A 27,442-nucleotide genomic window follows, 5' to 3' on the forward strand; every position below is an offset into this window, starting at 1 on the left:
AAATAAGCGACAATAATATAATGATAATGAATTAAGAAATTAAGAAAAGAAAAGCAAATTACTTATAAACACAAGCCTTATAATACATGCTCGCACCCATTAATGTGTGTACCCAGACATAGACACATAGTTAGCCACATATTTATGTGGATGATGAAGAACAAAGCAGGGCTTTTACTTGTAATGGCGTATGATCTACTTCCTTTTCTGAAGGATCTGAATACTTTGTCCACTGCTGACACATTTGCAGTCATTTCACCCCACTCCACTTGAGTTATAGAAAGGCTACAACCATCTGTAAACTGTACAAATGGCTTTTAATGTAACAAGTTTTAAAATAACCCTCCAAAAGTAGCATAAAAGATGATTAAACACAGTAGAAAGAGTAATTAAGACACACACCCAGACACACTGTCAAACAGCTTCACACTCCTGTAAGCATGTGTGTTTTAGTGGCAGTGACCATGTCTCTCGTTTGACCGACAGATTCCAAGTCGCTCAGATCCCCGAACAGAAGCCTGTCACCGTGGAGCCCAAGACATCATCTCAGGAGCAAAGAAACTCCCTGTTTGGAGGGAAATCCTTCTGCTCCTCTTCATCCGGCATCAGGAGGTACAACCTGCAACACACATCCACACACCTCCCCCTCTCACTCTCATTTCACTTCTACTCCACAACTACTTACTGTAATTACAACTCTCCTCCTTCTTTTCTTTCTGATTCTTCCACAATTGTTATGAGTTAATGTGCTGTGACGTAGCTTGAGATCATCAGCATGTCAGATTGCATTCTTCTGGCCAGCTCTGAATTATGTGGTCTGCTTTACCGGGAAAGAAATTATACAGAGTGTAATCTGTTTATCAGAATCTCTAAAATGATTTGGGAAATGAGCCTCTTCTGTTTCTAATCGTCTGCTCGAATTTTTCAAATCAGCATTGTAACAGTAATCATGTGGCCCTGCCTGTCGTCAGAACAATCTGCTGGATTGTCATGTCTTATACTTAAAAAAATCTCTTTATTAATGTTTTAAAATCAGCCCAAATGAGGAATAATGAGATAAGTGTGCTTTGGAAACTCTCAATGCAATTTATTTGTCATGTATATGCCCCCCTCTTGACATTTTGACTCTCTCTTTCAGGTGAAGAGCCAGAGAGACGGTATATGATAACGCTACCTCACTGAAGATGACCTCATCGTTCGCTGACAACTTGATAGCTGGCAGAGAGGGTGTTTCCACACGAGCGACACCAAGAAACCACGAAAAAAAACAAACTGGAAGAAGTTGTTTCTATTCAGGCGATAAGAGGAATTTAACTGTATTTATTATGACATAAAAACAATATTGTAATTTTACAGATGCATCAGATATCATAGAAACTCATCACATCACGGCTGCTTCACTGTCCCAACCCAAAGAGAAAGCGGAGAGCATAGTTTTGTGATAACAGATTGTGAACACCTGACACGAGAAGGAAGGGTGAGAGGGAGAAAACAAAAAAAAATGCACTCTCAGTCCCTTTATCTGTGCTTCCACCTAGAAAAACATAGACACAGGGGTAACACACACGTAGGCTGACACATCTTTAACATTCATGTAGACAGAGACATCTACACTACTTCTACACAGTGAAAAGGACAAAACACTGTGGATACATTACTGACACAAAGACAAAGCTCAAACAACAGTGAGACTGGAACAAAATCATTCAAGTGTGTACGTTTAAAAAAGAGTAAATGTCAAGCCAAGTTGTCTGGAATCAAGTGCCATGTGAATTTAGACTATGACGGTTTCCATCAAATCTGGCTTGGCTGAAATATGAACCTGTATGATTTTGGGTCATAGGACACTTGATTTAAGACCACAGTAGCACTACAGGAAGTATTATGAGGACAAAATGTTAAAGAATTTAATATTATTTTGTTGTTTATTTATCTAGCTCCTTTTCCTATGCTCACACAGGATTTAAAGGTGAATTGAGATTTTAGACCCTGAATATGTTGAATGTAGTGTTTAAGGGACGGTTCACTCCAAAATCATGAATACATATTTTCCTCTTACCTGTAATGTTATTTATGGAGATTGGTTTGGGTTTAGTCGCCGAGTGTTGGAGATATTATATTGTGGTGCTCAAAAATTCTACATCAGTGTCTCTTTCCAGAACTCATGACCTGTCTACTCCACAGACAGACCTTGTTGTGAGCAGTTTCATGTAGGAACTATTTTCTTTCTACCGAACTACACCCGCCAACAGTATCGCCATGTAAAAGGAAGCATGCATCTACTCATGGACTACAGGACCATGCATGACATGAGCTGTAAACGTTAATGGTAAATAAACCTGCTCCATTATAGTCATCAAAGTGCTTCTTACGCTACGAGTCACATTCACCCATTCACACACACATTCACACACTGGTGGCCGAGGCTACCATTCAAGGTGCCACCTGCTACTCAGTTTTTAACACACTCACACACCAATGGAGCATCAGGCGCAATCTAGGGTTCAGTATCTTGCTCAAGGATACTTCGACATGCAGACTGGAGGAGCCGAAGGTTGAATCACTGATCTTCCGATTAGTGGACGACTCGCTCTATCTTTGAGCCACCACTCAGTGGTGCTAATTTAGCTAGCAGTAGATGCACACCTTCTTCTGTGCAGTGATATGGTTGGTGGGTGTAGTTTGGTAGAAAGAAAATAGCTCCTACATGAAACTGCTCACAACAAGGTCTGTGGATTAACTGGGTCATGATTTCTGGAAAGAGACATTGCTGTTGAGTTATTCAAATGTATTTTTGGCACTTTGAGCACCGCAAGCTGAGTGCCATCTAGATCCATTATATTTGAGAGAAAGCAGACATCTCTATGGCAGGTATTTCCAACACTCTGCAGCTAACACCAAAACAATCTAGACTGATAAATTGCGCTTCAGGTAAGAGGAAAAAAGTCTTTCATTTTGCTGTGAACTGTCCCTTTAACAGAAGATGCACTCACTGAGTCAAATAAACCTTTGAGAATTTGAGAAACATTCACTCAGCGAACTTAGCGCTTAGCCTAGGTCCAAGTAAGTGATTTTGGGGCCAAATTGTGGCCCGGAATATTGTATCACAGCGTATTTTTTAACGACATTGCATCCCAACGTCAGTTCGAGGCTGCCTGTGCAAATAGTAGAGATCACTTTTGTAGAATAGAACTTGTAAATGAATGTACATATGTTAATATGGGTGGGTGTAGAGACACAGACTTGGCTTTTATAATTTTAGCATACATGAAATGTATGAAGTGAACGACAACTGCACTGCACCGATAATAAGTGACATCTGTAGTCTATGAAATCAAAGAACTCTGTCACATTACTTTGCATATAAGCTGAACTGCTGGTTGAAATCATCATACGCTTTTTTTTCCCACACTTTGAGTGCAACATTTCAGTGTTTTAATCCTGACCTTTTAAAACCTACATACAGTACACATAGCCAGACTCCAGTTATGTAACCTCCATAACTGCAAGAAACCACTCCCACATGAACACACACATATGCACATATTTATTTTTTACAGTTTAATTAAATAAACCAACCAGTGGCTGAAGAGGATTAGTGGCTGCGATGCCTCAAACACACGCAGCTCAATTGGCTTCGGTTTACATCCTCATGGGTTTTAAAGAGTGTACTATAATCATGGAGGTTTTTTATTCACTCATTTTCACAGTTTATTATTATGTTATGAGGAGTATGAGGAATATTTATTGGTTACAGCAGTTACACATTTTCATTTGATCTGTTTTTATTACTATTATTAGGATTGTTATTACATGTTTTCAGGCTGAAGTATTGCTGGTAGGAAGACAAGAAACAAGCATTCATCTCATCAACTTTGTAGATTTGCATTTATAATATTCCATTTTATTTCTGTATGATGATGTTTTTACTCTTGAAATAAAGAAGAGGTGTATTTTAAACACTGTCTTGTTTGCTGTTCTTGCTACAGACATACAGTGATGTGGGTTTTTAGTCTTTGGTGTTTTGCTGTCTGTGAATGTGTGTGCTATGGATGAATAAAAAGTGAACTATAAAAAGTCAGAAATGTGGTTAAAGCCAAAGTGACATGAGCAAAGGCCTGTCTTGTTTGTTTGGCAGTGTTGCCCTCTAGTGGTGGTCTGGTGTTTGTTCGATAAAGTGACCACCAAGGGGAGACACTACACAGTTTTTATCATGCACAGGTCATTTTTTGCTTCCATACTATGTCATCTTTCAGACTAGAGAGGAGAAAAGGCCAAAATATACATTAAAGTCTTCATTTTAGTTCAGATTTCTGTCCTGAAAAGCTATACAGAAAGTGCATATTTAATTAGATAACGACTCATTTGCATGTTTGAAAATTTCAGAAAACTATCGTCTTGATGAATTGGGGAAGTTTCATGCCAATTTCTATGAAACCTTTTAACCTATTTACCTGTATTTTGGTCTAAAAATGTGCATGGGCACGTCTAAGTGGTAGGAGGCCCCGGGGCAGACCCAGAACACACTGGAGGGATTACATATCTCATCTGGCCTGGGAACGCCTTAGGGTCCCCCAGGAGGAGCTGGAATGTGCTGCTGGGGAGAGGGACATCTGCAATACTTTGCTCAGCCTGCTGCCTCTGCGACCCGGCTTTGGATAAGAGTTACAAATGGATGAATATGTATAATATCTTACAATACATATCTTTAAAGGCCATTTTCTCAAGATGAGTTTTCTTCTCATACTATGAGCTTAACATCTCAACTGTAGTAGCACTTACACACAAAACCTTCCTGTTTTATTACCAGCTATTTAAGGAAGGATTTTACTGAGGGGTGATTTAGAGAACATTTTATTCCTCAAAAACATGGCAAAAATAGATTTTTTTATGGCTGTTAACAGTATTTTCTGATTTATGGAGTGATAAAAAGAGATATCCAAGAGTCCCTCTGTAAAAACCTTTCATTTTAATATGTCAACGAAATTTAAAGACAAACATTTGAACCTGGCTTTGAACAAAGTTCAGATTTGTGTTCATGAAATGTATGCAAAGTGGTGCATATTTATTTAGGTAATGTGGCTTATGCACATTTAAGCATAACATTTCAGAAAATGTGTAATACCAAAACTGATTGTTTTAATATAATGCTGCGTTTACATGCTCCTTGGATTCCTCAGTTCGGAAGTTGTTCTTCTGTGTTCATGAGCTTTCAGTCATAATGTGGAAACTGCATGGACGCTACAAAGAAGATGTGTTATATTTCATTGCTCAGAGCATGTAAACAACACAACGGCAACAGTCTGAAGCTCTGTATTACAAATTGATTTTGCCCCAGACTCGTTGCTGCACCAGTACATCCCATAAAATTCTAAAATACTTCTTTACCTGGGTGGCATGGTGGTGCAGTGGATAGCATGGCTGCCTTACAACAAGAGGGTTCTTGGTTCATACCGAGGGTGGAAGAACCCCTCTGTGTGGATTTTGCATGTTCTCCCCATGTCAGCGTGGTTTTTCTCTGGGTACTCCGGCTTCCTCCCACAGTCCAAAGACATGCAGGCTAACTAGTGACTCTAAATTGACCCTATTCATCTGTAGTGTCTCCATGTAGCCGATAACTTTTAGATTTACCACATGGCTCAGATGCAGAGCAACTTAGGTTACTCTTCCCACAAATCACAGTTTATACTTTCAAAACTCATTAGCAAAAAATGTGACAACTTACTTCCTGGGGTTTCAAATAGTCTGCTCAATTGCTCAGAGGCTGTGTGGTTTTAATAATGACACTTACTAAGAGAAAATCAGTGACCTAACATCAGAGGAAATCATGAAACATACTTCAACTACTCTTCTTAGAAAAATATACTAATTTTACAGCCATTTTGAGGAATTATATTTTACTTTACACAAATTATGGCATCTAGATTAAGCAAATGCAGTATGTACATGAGACAAATTATAAAAATGTATCTCTACAAACATTCTGTCAAAATGTTTACATGTTTGTTTTTATAATATAATTTTGAGTTCCTTCACATATTAAGACACAGAGTGACGCACACACAGTGCTACAGCACATTTTCAATAAGGCTGGTGTAGTGCAGTCATCCAGTAGAATCATTAACAACAACCATGTAGTTCAGTTTTGTCCATTCACCATAACTTATTAAACATAACAAAACACATGTATAAAAATCCTTTACTGGCCTCTAGTGCCTCCAGTCAGGAGGGCACCATGTGATTTAAATGTTTATTTCTAACCTTCAGTCATCATACTGTCAATATTTTAATTCAAGCAGTGTAATGATGTAAATCTGAATGAAACCTCTGTCAGTGTCAGTGTACGAGGTGTCACATCTACCAGAAGACACCAGCAATAAGTATGAGTACCGTACTTGTCCCCACATGCCTTTTCTCATTTTAACCAGGATAGTTTCAGATACTGGATCAGAATTGTGTTGTCAAGCGTTCGCTCATACTTGTCGGATTCGCTATAGATGACTTGATCTTCTTGGTGAGGTTACTGCGGGCGTCCTGCCCAGCCAGGAAGTAAAGGATGGGGTCCAAACAGCTGTTGGCGCTGGCAAAAGGGCGAGTCACCTTGTAGGCCACACTGGAGGCCTCCAGCAACGTACAGCTGATCTGATGGACATATACAATGACAAATGTGATACACTGGGCTTTAAAGTAATTGTAGCACAGTTTTTATAAGGGTGTTTGTCCTCACCTGGTCTGGATTGACCTGCCGCAGGTATCTAAAGGAGTAATAGAGACTCCTGGTGAGATGGAAAGGCAGGAAGCAGAGCATGAACGCTGCCAGCACGATGATGATCATCTTCACTGACTTCTGCTTGGAACGTGAGGCGGACATGCCTCCCCTCTCACCCCCTTCAGACCCCCAGCCAGGCTCCAGAAGCTTCCTCACCATGAGGCCGTAGCACACCATCACCACCATGAAGGGCAGGGCGAACATGAGCACTGACACAACTGAGCTGTACACCAAGAAGTCATCAAAGAGCTCTGGGCTGGTGGTGTCGTAGCAGACCCGCTGCTCAGCCTCTATATCCCTGGCAGGAGAGATTGTAGTTGTTTAAGATTATCAAATGGTAGTGCTGCTTTGGTGGTATTGAACTGAAAAGAAGAAGAGACCGCAATGATGACAGAAAGTAGATAAAATGTAAATTTGTTAGCTAGCAGGTTGGTTGTTCATTTCAGTATGTCCCATTAAAACACCCTTGGATAAGGTAGTTGTGCCACAAAAATCAATAGTCCACACTTAAACACACATTCAGTACAATGAAGAGAGATATCAAGGGAGAGATGAAGGGATATACAAATAAATTAAATCACCTTGTTCTTGAGAAGTAGAGAATAGGTGCCTGGCAGAGTAAAACAAAGGCCCACACTGCCACGGATGCCAGCTTCGCCCGACGTGCGTTGACCCAGTGGAGGGAGCGCACTGGATAGCAGATGCCAATGAAGCGATGCAGACTGATACAGCACAGGAACAGAATGGAACCTGTCAGAGGAATAAATATAATAATTTTTTAGTATATTCAATGTATGATATGGTGCAGTATATGTATTGCATTGTAACAAACTGTGTTGTGTTTCATTGTGTTGCTTTAAGTCAAATCCTTTGACATTATATTGTGTCATTTTGTATTTTATCATATATCAAATTGTCTATCTGTAGGATTTCTTGTCTGTCACAGTCTATGTTGCAAGTCTGGGAATGATGCATTCAATTTTTTATAAGGCTGCAGAGACCACTATGGTTTACTTTATAAGCATGTTTTTAAAGTAGCTGCATTGAAATTCTTTGTGTTGTATTACATCTTATTATATGATATCCTGCCATTCTTTTGAGGTATTACATATTTTTATGCTGTATTGTATCATATCATATTGCATTGTTTTGTGCCATATTGTGTGGCATCGTTATCAAATTGTATTATAGTGTAGTGTAGCATATTGTATCACAGCCAAGCAGAAACCTCTGGACAGAAAAATCAAACAGAAAACTGCAGTTCCTCTAATGGCCACTTGAGGCTGGCTCCAGAGGCGAGTCAATCCCAATGGACACCCGGCGCCCAGCTTTACAACAGAAACAAACGTGTTAAGAGCCTGGTATAAAAAAACAGTTTGGTCTCTATAGCTTATTTCAACATTTGTGACAACGGTGCAGGGGTAAATTGAGCGACAAGGTGTCTGCAAGCTGTCACCACAGTATGAGTCAGATCCACCTCTCGTTTTTCCACAACTTAAACCTCTTGTCCAAATTTGGTCACTTCTGGCGCCAAAGAACAAAGATGCCGATGGCCGAAACACCAAACTGAAGGCTTAAAAATGTCCACATATCAGTGGGTTACATCAAGGTAGTGTATAGGGTGTCGTGCCATGTCATAGGCTATCAATTGTTACCGCATCGCATTGCATCATATCAAATCGTAACCCAGTGTAACATATTGTATTGTAGCTTGTATCATGTCATGTCATATCAAATGTTACTATAGACCTTCATATGGCAGCCTAGTGTAGCATATTGTGGCGTAGCATAGCAGGTGTTGTGCCATGTCATCTCATATCTTACCATAGCATATTACATCTAAGATCATACTCTATTACCTTGTGTCACTTCAAGTCATGTCTTAGGTTAATACATCACATCATATTGATCATATTGTATTTTTTGTATTAGATCATATATAATATCACAACATGTTATTACTGTATGTATTATAGATTTTTTTTGTATTGTACATGTCATATCACATATTCTACATCATACTACTGTATATTGAATAATACTGTATCGTCTTGTAGTGTATCATGCTGCTGTAGCTGTAGCATATCATATATCAAACTCTGTCTCTTGCTGTGTTGTATAGGTCTGTGCCATGCCATCACTGTACCATATAAGTTGGTATAAAACAGGAAGCGTATGATCTTGCAGACTGGTTCGGTGAAGGGCCAATCGTTCTCGTCTGCATAGTAATAGATGAGGAAGGGCAGGGTGAGGATGTAGAGCGTGTCGCACACCGTCAGGTTGAACATGTAGATAGTGGAGGGTTTCCAGCGCTTAGTGCGGAACACAATCACATATAAAGCTGTGGCATTCAGCGCCAGGCCAATTACAAAGACCAGAGCATAGCTGACAGGAAGGAGAATATATTTGAAATCCTCTTGAAAGCGACAATAGAAGGCACTGTAATTGGTTATGCTGGTCCCGTTGTTGTCAAAGGTGTCCATCTTGGTCCTGAAAACACCTGAGGAAGCACAAAGGGAAGAGTATGAATATGCTGCATCTCAACCTCGAGGCATTTTACTTTGTAGAGACACAGAAATAGAGGGTGTGGAATCACAGGAAATGACTGCGAGAAATTGACATCAACCTAGATTACATTTTAGGATGCCGCGAGTCATTCACACTGGCATGCCTGAGCAGCACATTTCAGTATAATTCATGCAGTGCTCAAGCGTAATCGACTGATCCATTGTGATTTCCCAGTCAAATTTACACAATCCAGCTTATAGCGTGAGTCATCCCATTTTAAAGTCATTGTGCATTTCACAGAATGTAAATCATCTTAATGCTGACGTCCTTTAATCGCCTTTTTCTCTCTGAGTGGGTGGCTGAGTAAATGAGAGACGAATTGTGAGGGATAGGGAGAAGAGGATACTTAAATGGTGGCATCCATATCAAATCATAACAGCAGGAGTCCTAAATCCTTTTTCTGGTGGAATAAATGAACAAGTGTGCGAGTGAGTGTGTGTTTTATGGGTGCAATATATAGTAGTACTGTGTGTATTTAACAGGATGTACTGTATTGTTCCATCACCTGGCCCAACAGGTTTCCACGAGACATCTTTACACCTTGTCTCAGCAAATTACTGAAATACTTCTTGGTCTTAACTGTATTACCTCTGCTTTCTCCCCCCAAAGACAACAAGCTCTAAATACTTAAACATATCTGAGCTGGGGAAGATTCAGAGGAAAATACACACAGACTTGTGTGGCAACAACTTTTTAGTGCAGCTGTGTTCTCATGCAAAAGAACAGCACTCATTCTGGCACTTTGCACGCCAAAGTTCTCCAAAACCTCATGGCGAGAGACAGAGGAATAACTTCTTAACTCAAACCAGACCTTGTTTAGAGACCCCTGTCTTTCTGTTTTACCTACTGGCACTCATAGTACACTGTTAACCTCAGTCCATTTCCCTCCTCTTCTCTAAATATGTTTATCTGACAAACTCAAGCTCAAATCAGTTATGTAATGCAATAACACAGAAGTGATGCTTTAAAAGAACTTGCATGCAAATAAGACAGTAGCTGCCAGACTTACTTGTTTCTCCGCTGACTGACGAGTTAACCTACGGCGCTCTCTTTTCTTCCTCTCCCTCTCTGACATTACTTTCTCTTGATCAAAAACATTGCCTCCTGCTCACTCTGTACCCTTCGCTGTCTTCACTGCCTTTTATTTTCCTTCAAAAACAGCTTCAGGTTGAATTTAACAGATAACAGACCTGAGACGGAGCGGCCCCCTTTTGTAGTCCTCTAAACCTGCTGTGTGCACACCACATGAGCACAGCAATAAAGTCATCTGTGTTATTTTTGTTAATTCAGCTGTACAAGAATATCCACTTTGCATCCCAGGAAATGCACTAAAATGCCCCCTTTCCCATGAGACAATACCTACTTTAAATACATGAAACTACTCACTCTGTACAAACGCTTTCACAGACTGTCATGTTCCGGCCATGCTGTGTAATGTATCCTCATTCTCAGGAGTAGAAGTACAGTGTGTATCTAACTGTGTTGTTTACGGCTCAATGCATGCCTTGGATACTTCAGTGGCTGAAAAACTTGAGGAGGTGTATGCGTCTCTGACAAGCTGTAGCCTGTATACAGCGTGAGAGCAGTTAAGCCTGGGGCTCAGATGTTAACTATCTGTTAGTCTAATGGGCAGTAAACTGGATGAAGCTGTCAACACCTTAAATTATTCAAATATTTATTTGTTTTGAGTTTGGTCAACACAGAAAGACATTATTTTATGTTTTAAATTAAGAAAGAGGTAGTTCTGAAATACTGTTGAGGCTAATAAATGTGATTATTACTATGATAAGAGTAGGCCAATATATATAATCATCAGCATTTACTTATCTGTCTTTGTAAGCTAGCTTTTAACAGGGCATAGGAATTAAAAAAATACATATTACAACTATTATTATCAGTATTATTGGTACTATGTAAATCTTAATAAAAGTATATAGCTATTAGGATAATGATTTTGCAAGCAAGAAATAGTAAAAATCTCCTGCCATGCGATCAAAAACATAAATATATATATACTTTAAAACACCGATGTACAAAGAATATAAAAGACTATCTGTTGTTTCTCACATTTCAGGCAAATCTGCAATGTATGAATCAAAACTTGCCATCAGAGCTGCTTTGTGTACTTTTAATTGAAGCACTTAACTGTTGTTACAGTAAATTGTCTTACCTTAGTATTGCCAAAGATAAACAGATACTCCTACGCCAAATCTTAAGAGAAATCATAAACCAAAAGAATCCTGGCAGGATCCTAACAGATACAGTATGTCAGCCATTTTCCTCTGCGCTACTGGCAGAAAGGTATGTGTGTGGGTGTTACTAGATGTGTTTGTTTTTTTTGACGGCCAATGTGTGTGTGCATGAGTTTGAAAGTGTGTGTTAGTTTGAGGGTTTATACCGAGACAAAAGGTGAGAAGGTGGACTTAATGTCTTACTTGCTCCAGAAAGTCTGTGTATTAATGATTACATGGGCCTTAACCTTAACCTTGGCCACGGCACGTAGGAGCCATGAAGTAGTGGCTACTTTCCCATCCTGCGATTTTTGCCTTTGCTTCTATCTGGCCAAAATTAATGCTTCAAGGGAGTCATGTATTTCCGATCACTTGTAAGATGTTGCCAGCCATATTACAATCTACTATTGTCTGGCATTATTAGCACCAGCTGGGCAACAGTAACTTAAATTGCATGTCTTCCCCTCAGTAGCCAGTGTGTCTTAACCTTGAGAGGTTTCACACAGGAGACCCTGGAAAGTTTGGCTAACACAATGGACCAGAGAGGAATTATTTATCTATTTACATATTACCATTACATTATTGTTTTCTCAAACCTGGTTAATTTAAAACCATGACCAACCACACCTAAAGCACAAACACAGGCCCACACATAGAGGCTGCATACAGACAGTGTGTCAAACCAGCTGCTACTGGTGCCAACTCATTACAATGGTTTCAGACACCCTCTATTGTAATGTTTTCTTTTAATTGTTCACTCAGCACCCACTTGAACCCCATGGCCCCATTTTACCCAGTCTACTGGCTGGTTTCTCACAGTACACACCAGTAGGAGAGAACGGGGTTGGTTGTCACAGCCATTAGATCTCGCTCCCTTAAGACACTTTTAGTCAAAATAAGAGGACTTTTAGTGATTTTTATGTCAAAATGGCTTTTACACAATGGGTTTCTAATTATTGCCTTTAAAAAGTATGAAGGAAGAGCTATAGTTTAGTTTTTTTTCAGTAGCTAGGCTACAATATGTGGTTGTTAGCTTAGTCCCTGGCAAAAAAATGTGCTCTTGGGAATGCTTTTCACATTCTCCACGGGGTTGGTTGTCACGTGTATTGTTCTTTGTTTTGTTCTTTATATAAGGATTAAAAATGCACATGAAAGGAATGATTTTCCCTGCTTATGATAGATGTGTTAGGTTATTGCGTTTCAATGAAACATTTTCAATGAAATCAAATTTTAATTATTTTTTAAGATTTCTTCCATTTTTCCCCGCATTAAAATAACAGAAACAACCAAGCCAAGGGTGGGGACGAATCTCAGAAGTGCAGAAGACACATTTGATAGTCCATATCTTTTTTAAGGAGATTAGGTCACAAAAGGTTAGGCTGTTCAGCTGAATTATGGTAAAAAGCTGAAATCAGTGTGTCAATGCCAGTCCCCAAAGACAACCATGTTAAAATGTCCAACTTTACAGCAGAAACAAACATGTTTACAGCCTGGTACAAAACATGGTTTTGGTGTCTATAGCTAATTTCAGCATATTCATGACAACTGTACCAGGGTTGACCTTTTATATAACCCACCCATTTACTTTCTATAAAGACTTTAAATTACACATATTTAAAGGTGGGACTACTTGAGTGACAGGCTGTCTGCGAGGTGTCACCACAGCACAAGTCAGATCCACCCCTTGTTCCTACACAGCTCCAACCTCTTGTCCAAATTCGGTCACTTCTGGCTCCAAAAACCAAGACGGCCAACATGCCAAACTCAAGACTTAAAAATGGCTATGTAGCTGCATCCATTATTTTATACAATGTATGATTGCATTGTATAGGGTGTCATGTCATGGGCTATCACATTATTGTACCATACTGTATTGCATCATATCACATTGCATCATATAAAATCGTAACTTAGCGTAGCATATTGTAGGTTGTCATGTCACATCATATGTTATCACAGTGACAACTATGATAACATACAAAGTAAAGTGTGACAACCCTCCCTGTTCTCCCCTGCACAAGAGTCTTCTTAACAATGGCGTAAAGTAGCGTTGGGGTGGACATCACTGACCATTCACAGACAACAGCACTGGTGTATTTTTATCTATAAAGCAATATTGGGCAAACCTCTGGCCTACCTCTGCACCCTTGTGTGTATCAGCTCTGGTAGTTACCAGCTACTCTCCTCCAAATGGTTGCTTTTGTTGCTTGTTTTTCTTGAGAGGCCACTATGTTTCAATAGTTGTTGTTTTATTGTGCTATATGTTGAGTTTGTTGCATTTTAAATGTGTTTTGATTGGCTGCTACCTTGGCCAAGTCTCTCTCTTGTAAAAGATTTTCAGGACTTCTTGGTTAAATAAAGGTTAAATAAATTAAAAAATAAATGTTTATTTTGTTGTGTGCCTGATACCATATGCTCAAATGGCTGATAACAAGCTGAAAATAATATTTTTTAATTGTTTTTATTAACAACCCAATGATGTAAAATTTGGTACGGTGTCTTTTGTGTGTTTGCCTCTTTTCCATGAATTTATTTGATATAAATATATACATATTTATATCAAATCGTCCAACTCTGATCGATTTTTCTTTGATCGACTGCGGTTTCTTGTTGCTATGCAGGTCTGCAGGACGCAGGCTGCTGTCAGTGTCAGATTTTTCTCCTTGAGCAGGCTGGAGCATCTCGGAAACGCCTCATGTTCATCGGATAAAGACTCCCATTTTGTATTTAACACCCTTCTTGTCCTTTTATTTGGCTTGAAACACCTTTGAGGAGGTGTCGATCGCGGTTACAGTCGACGGCAGGCGAGAGGAGCCAGAACAAAAAGGATGTCGCTCAATGTTTTTCACCACAGACACGGCGCTATGCCGCGCTGCGCCACATAGGGGAGGTATTGAGCCGAGTTGCTGAAGGGGTTCCCCGTTTCTGTCCCCCCATCCCTTCCCTCTGCTTTTTCTTCTCCGCCTGTCTGCTCTCTCTCCTGCTCCACAACACAGTACAGTACACACTAGTCCTCTCGTAGTGGCAGCAGCCGACACAAGTGTGTTCAGCCTCTCCTCGCAGCTCCAGTTTCTGCTCTGTGCAAACTAGCCATTTATCATCAATCATGGCCGCCGGAGTACAAATTTAACTCCCCGTCTTTCCTCCCTGTCGTCCGGAGGGGAGGATTTCGGCTTGAGGAGACAAAATATCACTCCCACACTGATTTGGATTTCCTCTTGGAATTACAATACATCTCGCAAGGGAAATACCATTCATGTCAATACTCCAAAATGCAGCCGCCGCCGAGGAAGGTGAGTGATTTCCAGAGTCCGTTATGTTTTAGCTGCAAAGACAATGACAGACAGATAGTAACCTCAGATGTGGATGTTTTTAACCACTTAAAAGCGTCTAATAATGCGGACTTGGGGAAATTAAAGGGGAAAAAGACATTTGCTAGCTAACATTAGCACCGTTTGCTAGCTAGGTTAGTCGGTAACCTATTGACATTAATATGAATCCATCCAGCCGTTTAACGTTCGAAGCGCGAGCCGTCAAACGTCAAATAACGTTAGCTAGAAAACGCTAGGTGGGCTAACATGAGACGTTGGATACAAAGCACCAAACCATGTTGGTAAGATAACATAATACTCTGGTTTTTATTAAATAACGTTACATTTTACAGAATAAATAACTTTAAATGATAAAAAAAAATGCTTGTTAACTTATGGCTGCTACGCTATAGCTTGTAACGTCACAGTAATTATTACAGTCCACATTTAAAAAACAGTGTTGTGTCATTTTGCTCATTTATACATTTTAAAATTGTGATAACAGTAATTCAGACAGCTAACAAAAGCTGTCGTGTTTCCCACGTTGTGATGCTTCCTAAGGGAAGACCTTCACTACGTCCAGGGTCACATCTTTTCATCAAAGCCTGAGCTACACACACACACACACACACACACACACACACACTGATGATGAGACATGCTGGCAGAGCCATTTCTGATACTGACTTATTGATTCTGTATGGGCTTAGAAAAGACCACAGCCCCCCTATAGCTTGGCACCCAGTGTGTGTGTGTGTGTGTGTGTGTGTGTGTGAGGACGTGTTTAAGTTGCTTGCCCATCGCTTTCCATGAGTGTGAGTGTTTTCCTGAAATAGATGCATGAGAGCCAATTACCCTGCTGTGAACCTCTGCACAGTTTTCTCTTAATTACCACATATTCCCCCGGTGCCATTTATGGCTCTGGGTTTCTTCACACAGACCGGCCCTGAACATGTCATATCATGTCAGTAAAACACATACATGCACTTAAACAGGTTTCATCACTGAGGCTGCAGAGACCACTGTGCTTCCCTTTTGTTCCACTGTGTTTGATCAAATGCACCATTACGGCCCTGTTAAATTGGTAAGATCTCATTTGTGAGCTGTCACTGTCTCTCCCATTCAGTTTGCTGTGGATATACTTGTGAGAGTAAGGCAGAATTTATTTGCAAAATACTGATTTGTTAACGCCCTGCCAATGTATCTGGCACAGTCGGTACACTTAGCCCAAAGCACCACAGCCAGTGTATCAGTATTTGGCTGCTGGATGCTAATAATTTCTCTCCCAGTGCGACACGTACAGCCCCTTTAGTGTTTTGTCTGTGTCTCAGCACATCTGCTTACAGATTGAGCTGGTTTGACTCTCATATATTAGTTTTATGTGGCTTAAATTAAACATGGCTGCTAATGAGGCTGGAAATCGCTTCATGAATTTGTCTTGAAATGAGATAATACTATCTATCTATCTATCTATCTATCTATCTATCTATGACATATGAATAATGACACATACAGTGGTTGCTGCCAGGGCTGGGCAGTATATTGATATTATATCAATATTGTGATTTGAGACTACATATCGTCTTAGATTTTTTTTAAATATTGTAATATTTTAAGTGTTGTCGTTACCTAGTTTTAAAGGCTGTATTACAGTAAAGTGATGTAATTTTCTGAACTTACCAAACATAGCAGTTGTATTACATGCCTTTAACTACTAAGTCATTATATCCACCACCACCACCACCACCAATAGCCAACCCTACAATAGGTGCTGCAGGGATGGCGTTTTTTTGTAGACCGACGCTGAAGTCCACATCACCCTGGTTCCTCGTTGGAAAGACTTATGAGATTTTTCCATCAGATTTTGGATTATTGCAGAAAATAATCTGCATGGCAAACAGAAGTTTATGATGTTCAGCAAGCAGATCTTCACATATGAATACCACTTTTTGATTTTTGAAGTATAAATGCAATCGCCCGACATAAAAAGCTAATGTTAGGCTATAAATGAACTACCCAATGGTTGTATGATGTAACCCTTTGGGGTCAAGGGTATAATTGGCTGTTTTTGATTACTTTAGTTGACCTTTAAATTTCACCTAAAAAACTGTGTGACTTTACAGTTATTTTTTCCATTTTGACATACTGTATTAACACATTGGACCTAAAATCACACAAAAAACAACACCAATAGGAGAGGGGGTGTCATGTCACTTTCTGCTTGGGAGCACTTTCCTTAGAATAGCCTGTTTTTACCATTCCTTCCTGTACCAAACGCGCACCAAATGTGACAACAATATTTAGGAAAAAGCATGGCGTAAATTGGTGGTATGCTGACATATTTTATGTCATAGAACAAAACATGAAAGTCTCCTAAGCTTGCAACTAGCAAAAAACCCATTAAAAAAACATTGACTTTACGATGAGGGACCAGAAAGTGCTACAATGTTAACTCATATGCAGGTTTTAGGACTCATTCCTGCACCTCTCTGTATTGTTGCAACATCGATATCAAGATACATGGTCAAAAATAGAGTGATAGCTGATTTTGTCCATATTGCTCAGCCCTAGTCGGAGCTTTTGAGGCCATATTTTGTGTAGCTATTGTATTCAATTACAGTCCAGTTCAAGGTATTATGGTTGGACTGTAATGCATCAAATTATTGACGTTATCAAAGTCAAATGTACATATTTTTCAGTCTTCAATAAATATCCATAAACTGACAGCTGTTACACACCCAGTGACATCTAACTGGAAGTAACACCAACAAATCAGCCAACAGCCCAGTATTTAAGCTAGACATACTGTAATTAAACAGGATAAAAATATCTATCATGAGAAAGGAAATACAAACACACTGTACATAGTAAATCTGTTCATTTATCTTTATGTATATTTTAGGTCATGTCACCCAACCCCAGCTGCTGTTTAGTTACTTTCTCACACAGATGGGGATGCAGCCTATACATTAGCATCACTGTGAAATATGTGTTTAAGTTTGGGTTACAAAACAGGACCCACTTTCTCAGCAGTACAGACCTACCTGCTGCATCAGCTACCACTACACTATCTGAGCTGTTTTCCTTTAACGTGACCTTTAATATGCTGAATATCTCTTTCTCTTTGCCTCATAAACAACATCTCCGTACCATATCCCAGCCTTTTCACTGTCACTTTCCCCTCTCCCAAGTCTTGCCATCTGCTTTTTTCCCCCTTCTCTTCTCATGCCCCACAACCACGCTACCAACTCTTGCTCTCATTTTGTCTCCCCATCTCTCTTGTCACCCTGTGCCCTTCCCCTTCACTCCCCCTCTCCCTGTGGCTTCCTCTGAGTGATAGAAGGTGAAAGCAAGTGAGGTAATTTTGCCCTGATAATGTAATGAACCACTCCCTCCTTATCTTCAAAGACACAGCACATGAAAGAAAGGAGCTCTGCCGTGTGTGTTGGTGTGTATGTGTGTGTACCAGTGTGTGTGTTGTGTTGTTGATTGTTTTGTCTAGAACAGTCATGAATTTGCCCACTGTTACTCTGGTGAATAGGCGATGGAATTCACCCGACAATACACAATGACCATCACAGTAACTCTGTATGTGTTGGCGGTGTGTGTGTGTGCTTGTTTGTGTGCACATTAAGGATGAGCTCTCTGTCTGTTATTTTGCACAAGACTATGTAAATGAGAGCAGGTTATAGCCTCTGGTCTGACCACCGAAATGAAATTTTATATTAGAAGATACAATGAGCATCTTTTCCCTAATGCACATGGAGTCTGTTCCTAAATGCTGTTATGGGCTGCTAATGTGTCTTCAGTGACCTCTAACTGCGAAAGGCCTCCTCCAGCCTCCCCAGAAGTCTGACAAAACCCGGACACTGATTATTATGCTGATGGATTACTGATGAGAGTTGTGTGTACGTGTGTGTTCCTCTCAGGTGACTCCAGAGCTGAGCACACTCAAGATAGATGACAGGTGATAGGCAGATAGACTGACTGATGGGGTTTAATTATTTGCATGTGTCTGTGTATATGTATGAAGGTCAGTGTGGGTCAGGAGCTGGATTCTTTGGTATTAATATACCAAAAAAAACCCACAACATTCAGAACTTGAGTTGTAGCCCCTTTTTCTCTGAGCTTTAAAAATCCTTCGCTGTCTTTATCTCCATCAACTCCTTTGTGACAGATATAGATTCAATGAAAGAAGTCACATCCAAATAATGCTGATTTTAACCTGGATTCAGATTATCAGTCGAGGGCTTGGAGCCAGAGGGGCGTAAGTGGCCTTTTGGGCGAATATGGGTTCAATATATCAAAATAAAGGTCTCGATGAACTCTATCCAATGGTGCCAAAAAAACCTATCTGAGATCAAACTGTATTGAATAAAGTAACAAAACAATAAAGACCTAACACAAAAGTGTGAGTTATGTTTGGAGCCAGAAGAGCATAAGTCTACTTAAGCCCTTCTGGCTCTGAAAAATACATGTAGGACCCACATGTTTGTTCAGAGCCAGAAGGGCGTAAGTGTAGTTGGTGCCCTTAAACAGCATTCAAAATGGCTGACATGGACATGGAACTGTCTGAGGCAGAAAAGATTTTGATTAATATTATGAAACAAACCGATGAATCCTATTTTGAAGAAGTTGAAGGTCAGAGTGGCTTTTGAATGTATTTCCTCACAAGAGTGATGACAGTAAGACATTATCATGCCTTGAGAGCCTTACCTTGTTAGCCTAGCCTAGCATGGCTAACGTTAATCCCATTGTTTTGGTCTGATCTGGTTAACTGTGCCTGCTAGCTAGCCTAGTGTTCTGACAGAATATTCTTTTGAACTTTCTCATAATCTACTTTACCCTAGCTTCGAACTAATAGATTCAGGGCACTCATGTAGGATATTATATTAATAAATATTAATGTGTTAATCATTAAGGGACACAGCCACATGAGGTGAGGAAGAGAGATCAACTTGAGGGACACATGGAGACAGCACAAGATGGAGGAAGTGAGTTCTGACTTGCATAGAAAATAAGTTTGAACATTCACCTTATCTAATCCTTACCCTGAATTGTTACTATCAGGGCATTCATGTAGGATATTAATAAATATTAATGATATCATTTAGGGACACAGCATGAGATGAGGGAGAGAGATGAGGAGATGGAAGAGAGAGAGGGACACATGGAGACAGCAGAAGATGGTGGAAGAGAGACAGACAGGGAGACAGATCATGTAATTGATGAGGGACACATGGAGACAGAAGAGGATCGAGGGACTGAGACAGTAGACACTGTGCTAGAATTTGTTCAGGAAGGAAGGGCTAACAGTGGCCAGGAAGAGGAGACAGAAGAAGATTGAGGGAGTGAGACAGTAGATATTGAGCCTGTTCAGGAGGGAGGGGTTGAAAGTGACCAGGAAGAGGATGCCAACACACCACAGAGAGGAAGACAAAGACAGAGAGATGTTGAAAATTGGAAAAGAAACCAGTGTATAAGGTTAAGAAATTCTGGTCAAAGCTACATTAATTCACATGGCATTCATGTTCCAGGAAGGAAGGTGAGGCAGAAGAACTGTGCCTCATGTTGTTATAAATGCAATCAGAACTTCCCAGAGCCAGTGAGGGAAAGTATATTTCAACATTATTGGGAGATGGGAGATGCAGCAAGGCAGAAAGACTTCATTGTCAATCACGTTATCAAAAGAGGGAAAAGAAACAGTGAAAAAATCTCAAGAAGAACTCATTTGTTTGAGTATTATCTAACCTTTGAGGGACAGATAAGGGTATGCAAAGACTTCTTTTTGAAGACCCTTCATGTGTCTGAGAAATTTTCGAGGTCTGCAGGCGGCCATCCGTCTAGTGAATTGGGAATTTCCCCTCCAAGCAAGAAAGGGCGGCATGCACCTCAAAACAAAGTGCCTGAGAGTAGCAAAGACAAAATATGAGAGCATATCAAGTCTTTCCCAAAACTTGAATCCCACTACTCCAGGAAAGATACAAACAAGCTCTACTTGGAAGGATCTCTGAATGTGCCAAGAATGTATACACTGTATAAAGAGAAATGTGAACAGGAGTGGAAGATTAAACCAGAAAAACAAAGTCTTTATAGAATGGTGCTTGACACTGAATTCAATCTAGCTTTCCACACTCCAAAGAAAGACACGTGCAAATACTGTGAATGGTACCAACGTTTAGAAGACAGTGAAAAGGAAAGTCAAAAGGATGACTTTGATGCCCACCAGTTAAGAAAAAAACAGGCCAGAGAACATAAAGATAATGATAAAAAGAAAGCAAAGGAACAGGAGTCATACAAGGCTGTCACTTTTGACCTGGAGCAAGTGTGAACCACCCCCCTGGAGCAACGTTAGTAGCCTGTTCTACTCACGCAAGTTAAGTACCTACAATCTCACTGTATATGAAATGGACAGTAAAGATGTTGAGTGTTACGTGTGGCATGAGGGGGAAGGTGGCCGAGGATCATCAGAGATCAGCACTTGTGTTTACTCGTACCTTTCACAACTTAATCCTGAAGTCAAACATGCAGTTCTTTATTCAGGTACATGTGGTGGACAGAATAGAAATGCTGCCTTTAGCACAATGTGCCTGCATGCAGCCAGCACACTGTCCCTCTCCACTATTGACCATAAGTACATGGAGTCTGGTCACAGCCAGATGGAGTGTGACAGCGTGCATGCTGCAGTGGAAACTGCGAGGAGAAAGGTTCCACCGACCCAACCTTCCGTGAACTGAAGGTGGCAAAGCAGGCAACCAGGGGCGCCCGAAGCACCCATTCCGCGTCCAAACCAAGCTCAGTGTATGAAAGTCCTCCTGGGATCGGTGCATTGAAGAAGAAAGATCTACTCACCCTGTGCAGCAATGGGAGTATTCCTCACACATACGCAGAGTTCTACGATGCTCTGACAGTGGACAGTGAGTAGAACTAAACAGACTAGTGAACAGAAAACCAAATAAGACGCGACATGATTCTTTGGATGTGGTCAATGAAGAGACTCACAGAGTAATTGAAATGGTTGAACAAAAAAGAAAAGTGAAATGAGTAAAAAGAACATGAGAGAACTGTCTATTGTATACAGTACTTGAAAAAAAAATGAATGAATGTAATGAAATAAATTGAATAACTCATGAATTGCCAATCAGAATTGTGTTTAGCAAGTTCAGTGACTTTTATACAGTCTGTACTGTTCAGCAAATGCCCAGAATGGAAAAGTGAAATGAGAAAAAAAATAAAAAAATAAATAATGAATGAGTTAAATGAAAATGAATTACTTATTCAAGTGTTATTCAAGTGTTAATTATTCAATCAATTCCCCTTTTGACCAATTATTTTCTGCATTGTTCAGCAGATACGCCCAATATGTCCATAGAAGACTTGGAAATGTTTGGTGCCAAAAAGGCGTATCTGACATTTTTGCTTTTGATTTTAAAATGTTTTAGAACATGTTCATTGTGTTAATATGCCATAAGTTTATTACTTAAATACTCATTCATGTAAGTATGTCTGTGGTTGCAATGTTGTGGTTTAAGGTTAATAAATACAGTTGATTGAAGTGTGGTAAAAATTTTGTTTTGTCTCTCCTGTAAAGTTTGTCAAAAGCCACTTACACCCCTCTGGCTCCAAGCCCTCGCAGTGAACTTTAGGAGTTGAAAGTTATTCTGACTAAAACCATTTACCGTATTCTTGAATCAGTACCCCGATATTGGTTAGTACTGGGAGTGATGCCGAGATCAAAAAGTGGCTGATGGTATGCTGATGTTTTGAGTTTTATACCGATCCTGGGAATAATTTGCCAGCCTTGTTTCACCTGTACATATAGTTTTCAAACGGCAGGTGCGGTTGTCAGACTGGCACACCAATACTGCCCCATGATACTGGACTGTAAATATATAATAATGCATTTTATTTATAGAGCCCTTTTCATGGAAGTCAACGACACGTAACACAAATCAAAAAGATCAATAAAAGAGAATGCCCTAAAATATATAGCACACAACATTATTCACCCATTGAAATAATGGACAAAGATATACATTTCATTGTTTATGGTGCTATGTTGCGCTACACTGTAAATAAATACAGATGAAAAATATATACATTTACAGTACAGTAGCATGGGGCGGTATTTGTGTGACACTATGGCAACGGCACCTGCATTTTTGAAACTGTATGTGCTGGTGGAACACAAGCGCCATACCACTGGGGGGATCAGCATATGCCCCTGAACAGCTATTGGTGTACCATCAGCTGCTTTTTGGTCTCGGCGCTACTGGGATATTGGCTTTAGAGCTGAAACAATTTGATTAGTGGATCAACAGAAAATGATAATGATTAAGTCAGTTAATGAGGCAAAAAAAGTCAAATATTTTCTGTTTCTGGTTTCTCAAATGTGACAATTTACTGCTTTTCTGTCTTGCATATCTTTTTAAGTCTATATCTTTGACTTGTTACAGTGTATGGCTGCAATGATTAATTGATAAATGTTTAGTTGTCAGCTATTAATTCAATTGCCAACTAATTTGATAATCGATTACTAATTGATTCGAGTTATTTTTTAAGAAAAAAAAAATCTCTTTATGCTTCTAAAATGTGAATATTTTCTGCTTCCTTCACTCCTCTGTGACAGTTAGCGAAATATCTTTGGGTTGTGGACAAAACAAGACATTTGAGGACGTCATCCTGGGCTTTGGGAAACATGGGTCGACATTTTCTGACATTTTATAGCCCAAACTAATCCTTTAATCAAGAAAATAATCAACAGTTAATTTACAATAAAAGTACTCGCTACTTGCAGCCCTACTAGAGCCCAAGGTCACAATGTTTTTAATAGACAATTGTGTGATAAAAAAAAGTGTTTGCTACAGTCCTACTGGGTTATGTCACTGTATTTGTTAAGCTGTAGTGAGACTTTTTGAATTAATGTGTGTATGAAAAGCAGGTAGAGGCATCCACTGTTGACTGAATTCTCTTACAACCAGGAAATGACAGTATTTTAGCTCTACTCTGGGTTTTTGTAATTTCGTAATTACCGTTTTGTTCAGGGAAAACCTGTTGAAGTCTAACATAATTAGCCTAATTTTCTCTGTCTCTGTTATTTTTTAACTAGTGTATTGTGCACGCAAGCCTATTGACAGGACTGTTTTATTTGGTATATAATGTATAAGCAAAAGTAGCCTGTTTTTCAATAAAAAATATTATACTTGTACACGCCTTGATGATGCCAAGAAGAAGATTGAAAACTTCCAGGACACATTATCTGGCATTGTTTTTTCCAGTGGAAGCCCTGGCTTTATTATAACAGTCAACGTCAGCAGCAGATGAAGAAATGACAGATCCTTTACTTAACGTGTCTTTTTGTTTCCTCCAGGTCAAAGTGACACAGGAGCTGAAAAACACACACACAGAGCAGATGACAAGACTGCATTTTAAACACCAGACTGAATGTGACCTGCTGGAGGACATGAGGTATGAACATGTCTGTGTCGCATGCGTGTACTAACGCAGTCCTGAAGAATACACTCGCCAACTGCCAGATGATTTTGAATCTAGTCGTCATGTGACTGTGATGTGCATAGCATGCACACATGGACACAGGCGTGCACAAAAAAAGAAAGAATGAAGGAAACAACTAATGAGTGAGGGAGGAGTGACACGAGAGAGAAAGAGAGGAGGAGGAGTATTGTCATATTCCAGTTTTTTTTTGAGAAGGACAAAGGGTCGGGAAAATGACGAAGGAATTTCCTGCTGCCCTCTTCCTGCTCTCCAGCTCTTTCTTCCTCTCTTCGTTTCCAAATTTTGCTCTGTATCTCTCTCTGTCATCTTTTCCATGTTTTTTTCTGTCTCTCTTTGCTCCGACTATCTTTTTGTCTGTCTCCATATCTCTCTTTTTCATTTTGGCTCTGCTCTGTTTACTCATGACGTGTGTGATTCTGGCAGTTTTCCCTTTTGGATTTGGCAATGGGAGGAAACCCTGGTTCTTTCACACGCTCTCATTTTCTGTGTTGACTAAGCATTGATTATTTATGACAGCAAACTCTCTAATACTCTCTGCTTCTCTGCCTCCATCCCTGCCTTTCTTTCTGTTTCTCATTTTCACGCTTTCTCTACCTCTTCTCTCTCTCTGAGACGTCCCTCTCTTTCTCCTTCTTTCACTCTTGGGGGCAGCTCCAGCTGTTTGAGAACAGATTGCCTTGTTGCTGCTGGGTTTTGGAGAGTGAACAAGGCCCTGGTCTCACTTGTGGGAGAGTGGGAGAGCCAGTTAAGCATATGCAACCACAATGTGTTGGTTCTTTCAGTCAGTGAGGGATAGAGCTTCATGCCACTGGGTAAAGATCTTCAAATTGGCTTTGTCATCCTCGTGGCTGAAAGACGCTGCCTGCAGTGTTTTCTTACTGCATTCCTCTCGCCTTTAATGTTTTGTAAGTATTTCTAATGACACATTGTCCTGGTGGTAAAATCAGGAGCAGCAGGGTGGTGCAGTGTTTAGGGAGATTGCCTTTCAATTGGGAGAGCTGGACTCAAGCCCCTGCAGCAACAAGCATCTGCTTTATCAATGTGTCCTTGAGCAAAACATTGAGGCTCCACTCGTTTTTCTGTCTGTGATGTGGCATTCATCTGACTTGACCGCAGAGACAGATATTTTTTTTAAGATTGTCATTTAAGATCAGAAGGGTGAGGGTTATCTGAACTTCACATCAGAAGCAAGATGGCTGTGCAGTACACTTTGACTTTGACTGCAGACACTATTGTCAGAACCAGCTGTCTTTTCAGCAGCACGGTACCTGAGGTACTAAAAGGCAGCAGCTGGCCAAGCTGTCAGCTGTCTTCACCAGTACCACTAAAACGCCTGATCTGTTCAATGGACAAAAATTGCATACATGTAGCCCACATGAGAAGTATACAGGGAGAAAATGGACATTATGTTTATTTCTGATTCTTTATTTTGTCAAAACTTGATGGGACATAGTTGTATGGCTGAAGTCAATTACAATTTTACTATACATTCCATGGCTTCAGCGACCGCAATGTTAGCATTTTCTGCTTTGGACCTTTTTATATCATAAATCTGTGGGTGTAGGACTGTTGGTCAGACAAAACAGGACATTTAAAGATGTCTCATTTGACACTGGGAAATAGTGGTTGACAGTTTTGACTATTTTCAGAAATGATATAGAATAAACAATCTTTTAATTGTAAAAATTTATATGAATATTAGTTGCAGCTCTTCATAATTAATATATTTAACAATGCAGCAGTGATTTCTGCAGAGGGAAGCAATTATTTGGGGGGGGCTTTTATGCCTTTAATGGACAGGACAGTGTGAGGGGGGAGATGACACGCAGCAAAGGGCGACGGGCTGGAGCTGAACTCACAGCCGCTGCAACAAGGACGATGCTTTTGTACATGGGGCACCTGCTCTATCCACTAATAGGGCTACCACTAACGATTATTTTCATTGTCGACTAATCTGTCGATTATTTCTTCGATTAGTCGACTAATCATTTCATCAAAAAATGTGTTAAAATGTTGAAAAATGTCGGCCTGTCTCACCCAAACCCCAAAATTACGTCATCTAATGTCTTGTTTCATACTTATGCCAAAGGGTTTTAGTTCACTGTCACGGGAGAGTGTGTAAAGCTGCCAATATCTGAACGTAAGAAGCTGCAGTAAGAGTATTTTGGGGTACTTTTCTATGAAAAATGACTCAAACCGATTAGTCGACTGCTAAAATAGTCACCGATTATTTTAATAGTCGATTAGTCATCGATTAGTCGACTAATCGTGGCAGCCCTATCCACTAAGCCATCGATGCCCTATTTGTTGTTAGTTTGACTAAAACTGGACTTTTAAAATACATGTCAACATCTTAGTCCAACTGAAATCGTACTAAATTGAATTTCTCAAAGTTGGACTAACAGCCAGATTCACAGTCAGATTACTCCTGCATGTATACAGTCAGTCGGACCTAAACCGGCCTTGGTGCTCAGAGCATGCCCCACAATGTCCGCCCAGGCTTTGACCGGGAAGTCTAAGGCCAGTGATGTACTTGCTGCAAACAACATGACCGCATCTTGGCTGCCATGCGTGATCTGTGTTTGTTTGATGCGTCAGCCGCACATCTCAACGTGAAGTACAGTGACGTGTGCCGGAGATGCAATATTGACACGACCTCTAGAGGCGCTCGTGCGAATGAACACTGTGACCGTGAGATCAGACCAGACGGAGTTGTTGTCAGAGCAATGCCGGAAACTTTTGAAGAGAGGCTGACAGACCATGTGTGGAACTACCCGCATCTCTATGATGTTTCCACGCCGTTACTTAGTGACACACTTCTTCTTCCTCATCAAGCATATCAAGGGCATCCATGTTTGTTTACAACACCCGGCATGCACTACATGATTTCCGGGTTATATTTCTATTGTCTGCCCCAAGTGGAGACCGCCAGTATTGTGCGTTTTGGCTGTGTAGGGCTGCAGAAAGTATATACACAGACACGGCGCATTTTGTACGCGTACGTTCGATCAAGCGGCCAGTCTGTTATGGCCCGAAAGCATTAAATG

General features: G+C 40.2%; 3 protein-coding genes across 4 annotated transcripts in view; 2 read left to right on the plus strand and 1 right to left on the minus strand.

The window, feature by feature from the left end:
- relt (RELT TNF receptor) overlaps positions 1–3,373 on the plus strand; it is a 34,537-nt gene extending 31,164 nt beyond the window's left edge. The window contains exons 10-11 of the mRNA XM_049577043.1: positions 487–612; positions 1,139–3,373. Of these exons, the coding sequence (XP_049433000.1) occupies positions 487–612; positions 1,139–1,142 (130 nt within the window). The 3' untranslated portion in view covers positions 1,143–3,373. The remainder of the gene's footprint in view (positions 1–486; positions 613–1,138) is intronic.
- Positions 3,374–4,989: 1,616 nt separating this feature from the next.
- LOC125889235 (P2Y purinoceptor 2-like) lies at positions 4,990–11,657 on the minus strand. Of its 2 annotated transcripts, none has more exons than XM_049577045.1 (5): positions 10,724–10,855; positions 8,916–9,269; positions 7,351–7,519; positions 6,728–7,067; positions 4,990–6,642 (listed from the first exon to the last, which is right to left on the minus strand). In XM_049577045.1, exons 2-5 carry the CDS (start codon positions 9,250–9,252, stop codon positions 6,448–6,450), a joined length of 1,041 nt encoding a protein of 346 aa, XP_049433002.1. In that variant the 5' UTR covers positions 9,253–9,269; positions 10,724–10,855; the 3' UTR covers positions 4,990–6,447. The 2 variants fall into 2 exon arrangements, with proteins under 2 accessions (XP_049433002.1, XP_049433001.1); XM_049577044.1 differs by lacking the exon at positions 10,724–10,855 and adding an exon at positions 11,508–11,657 and having other exon boundaries at positions 4,996–6,642.
- A 2,604-nt stretch (positions 11,658–14,261) lies between these two features.
- LOC125888235 (F-BAR and double SH3 domains protein 2-like) overlaps positions 14,262–27,442 on the plus strand; it is a 92,327-nt gene continuing 79,146 nt past the window's right edge. Inside the window, exons 1-2 of the mRNA XM_049575447.1 lie at positions 14,262–14,861; positions 24,250–24,347. Of these exons, the coding sequence (XP_049431404.1) occupies positions 14,841–14,861; positions 24,250–24,347 (119 nt within the window). The 5' untranslated portion in view covers positions 14,262–14,840. The remainder of the gene's footprint in view (positions 14,862–24,249; positions 24,348–27,442) is intronic.

This window comes from Epinephelus fuscoguttatus, linkage group LG5, assembly GCF_011397635.1.
Source record: "Epinephelus fuscoguttatus linkage group LG5, E.fuscoguttatus.final_Chr_v1".
Lineage (NCBI taxonomy): Eukaryota > Metazoa > Chordata > Actinopteri > Perciformes > Serranidae > Epinephelus > Epinephelus fuscoguttatus.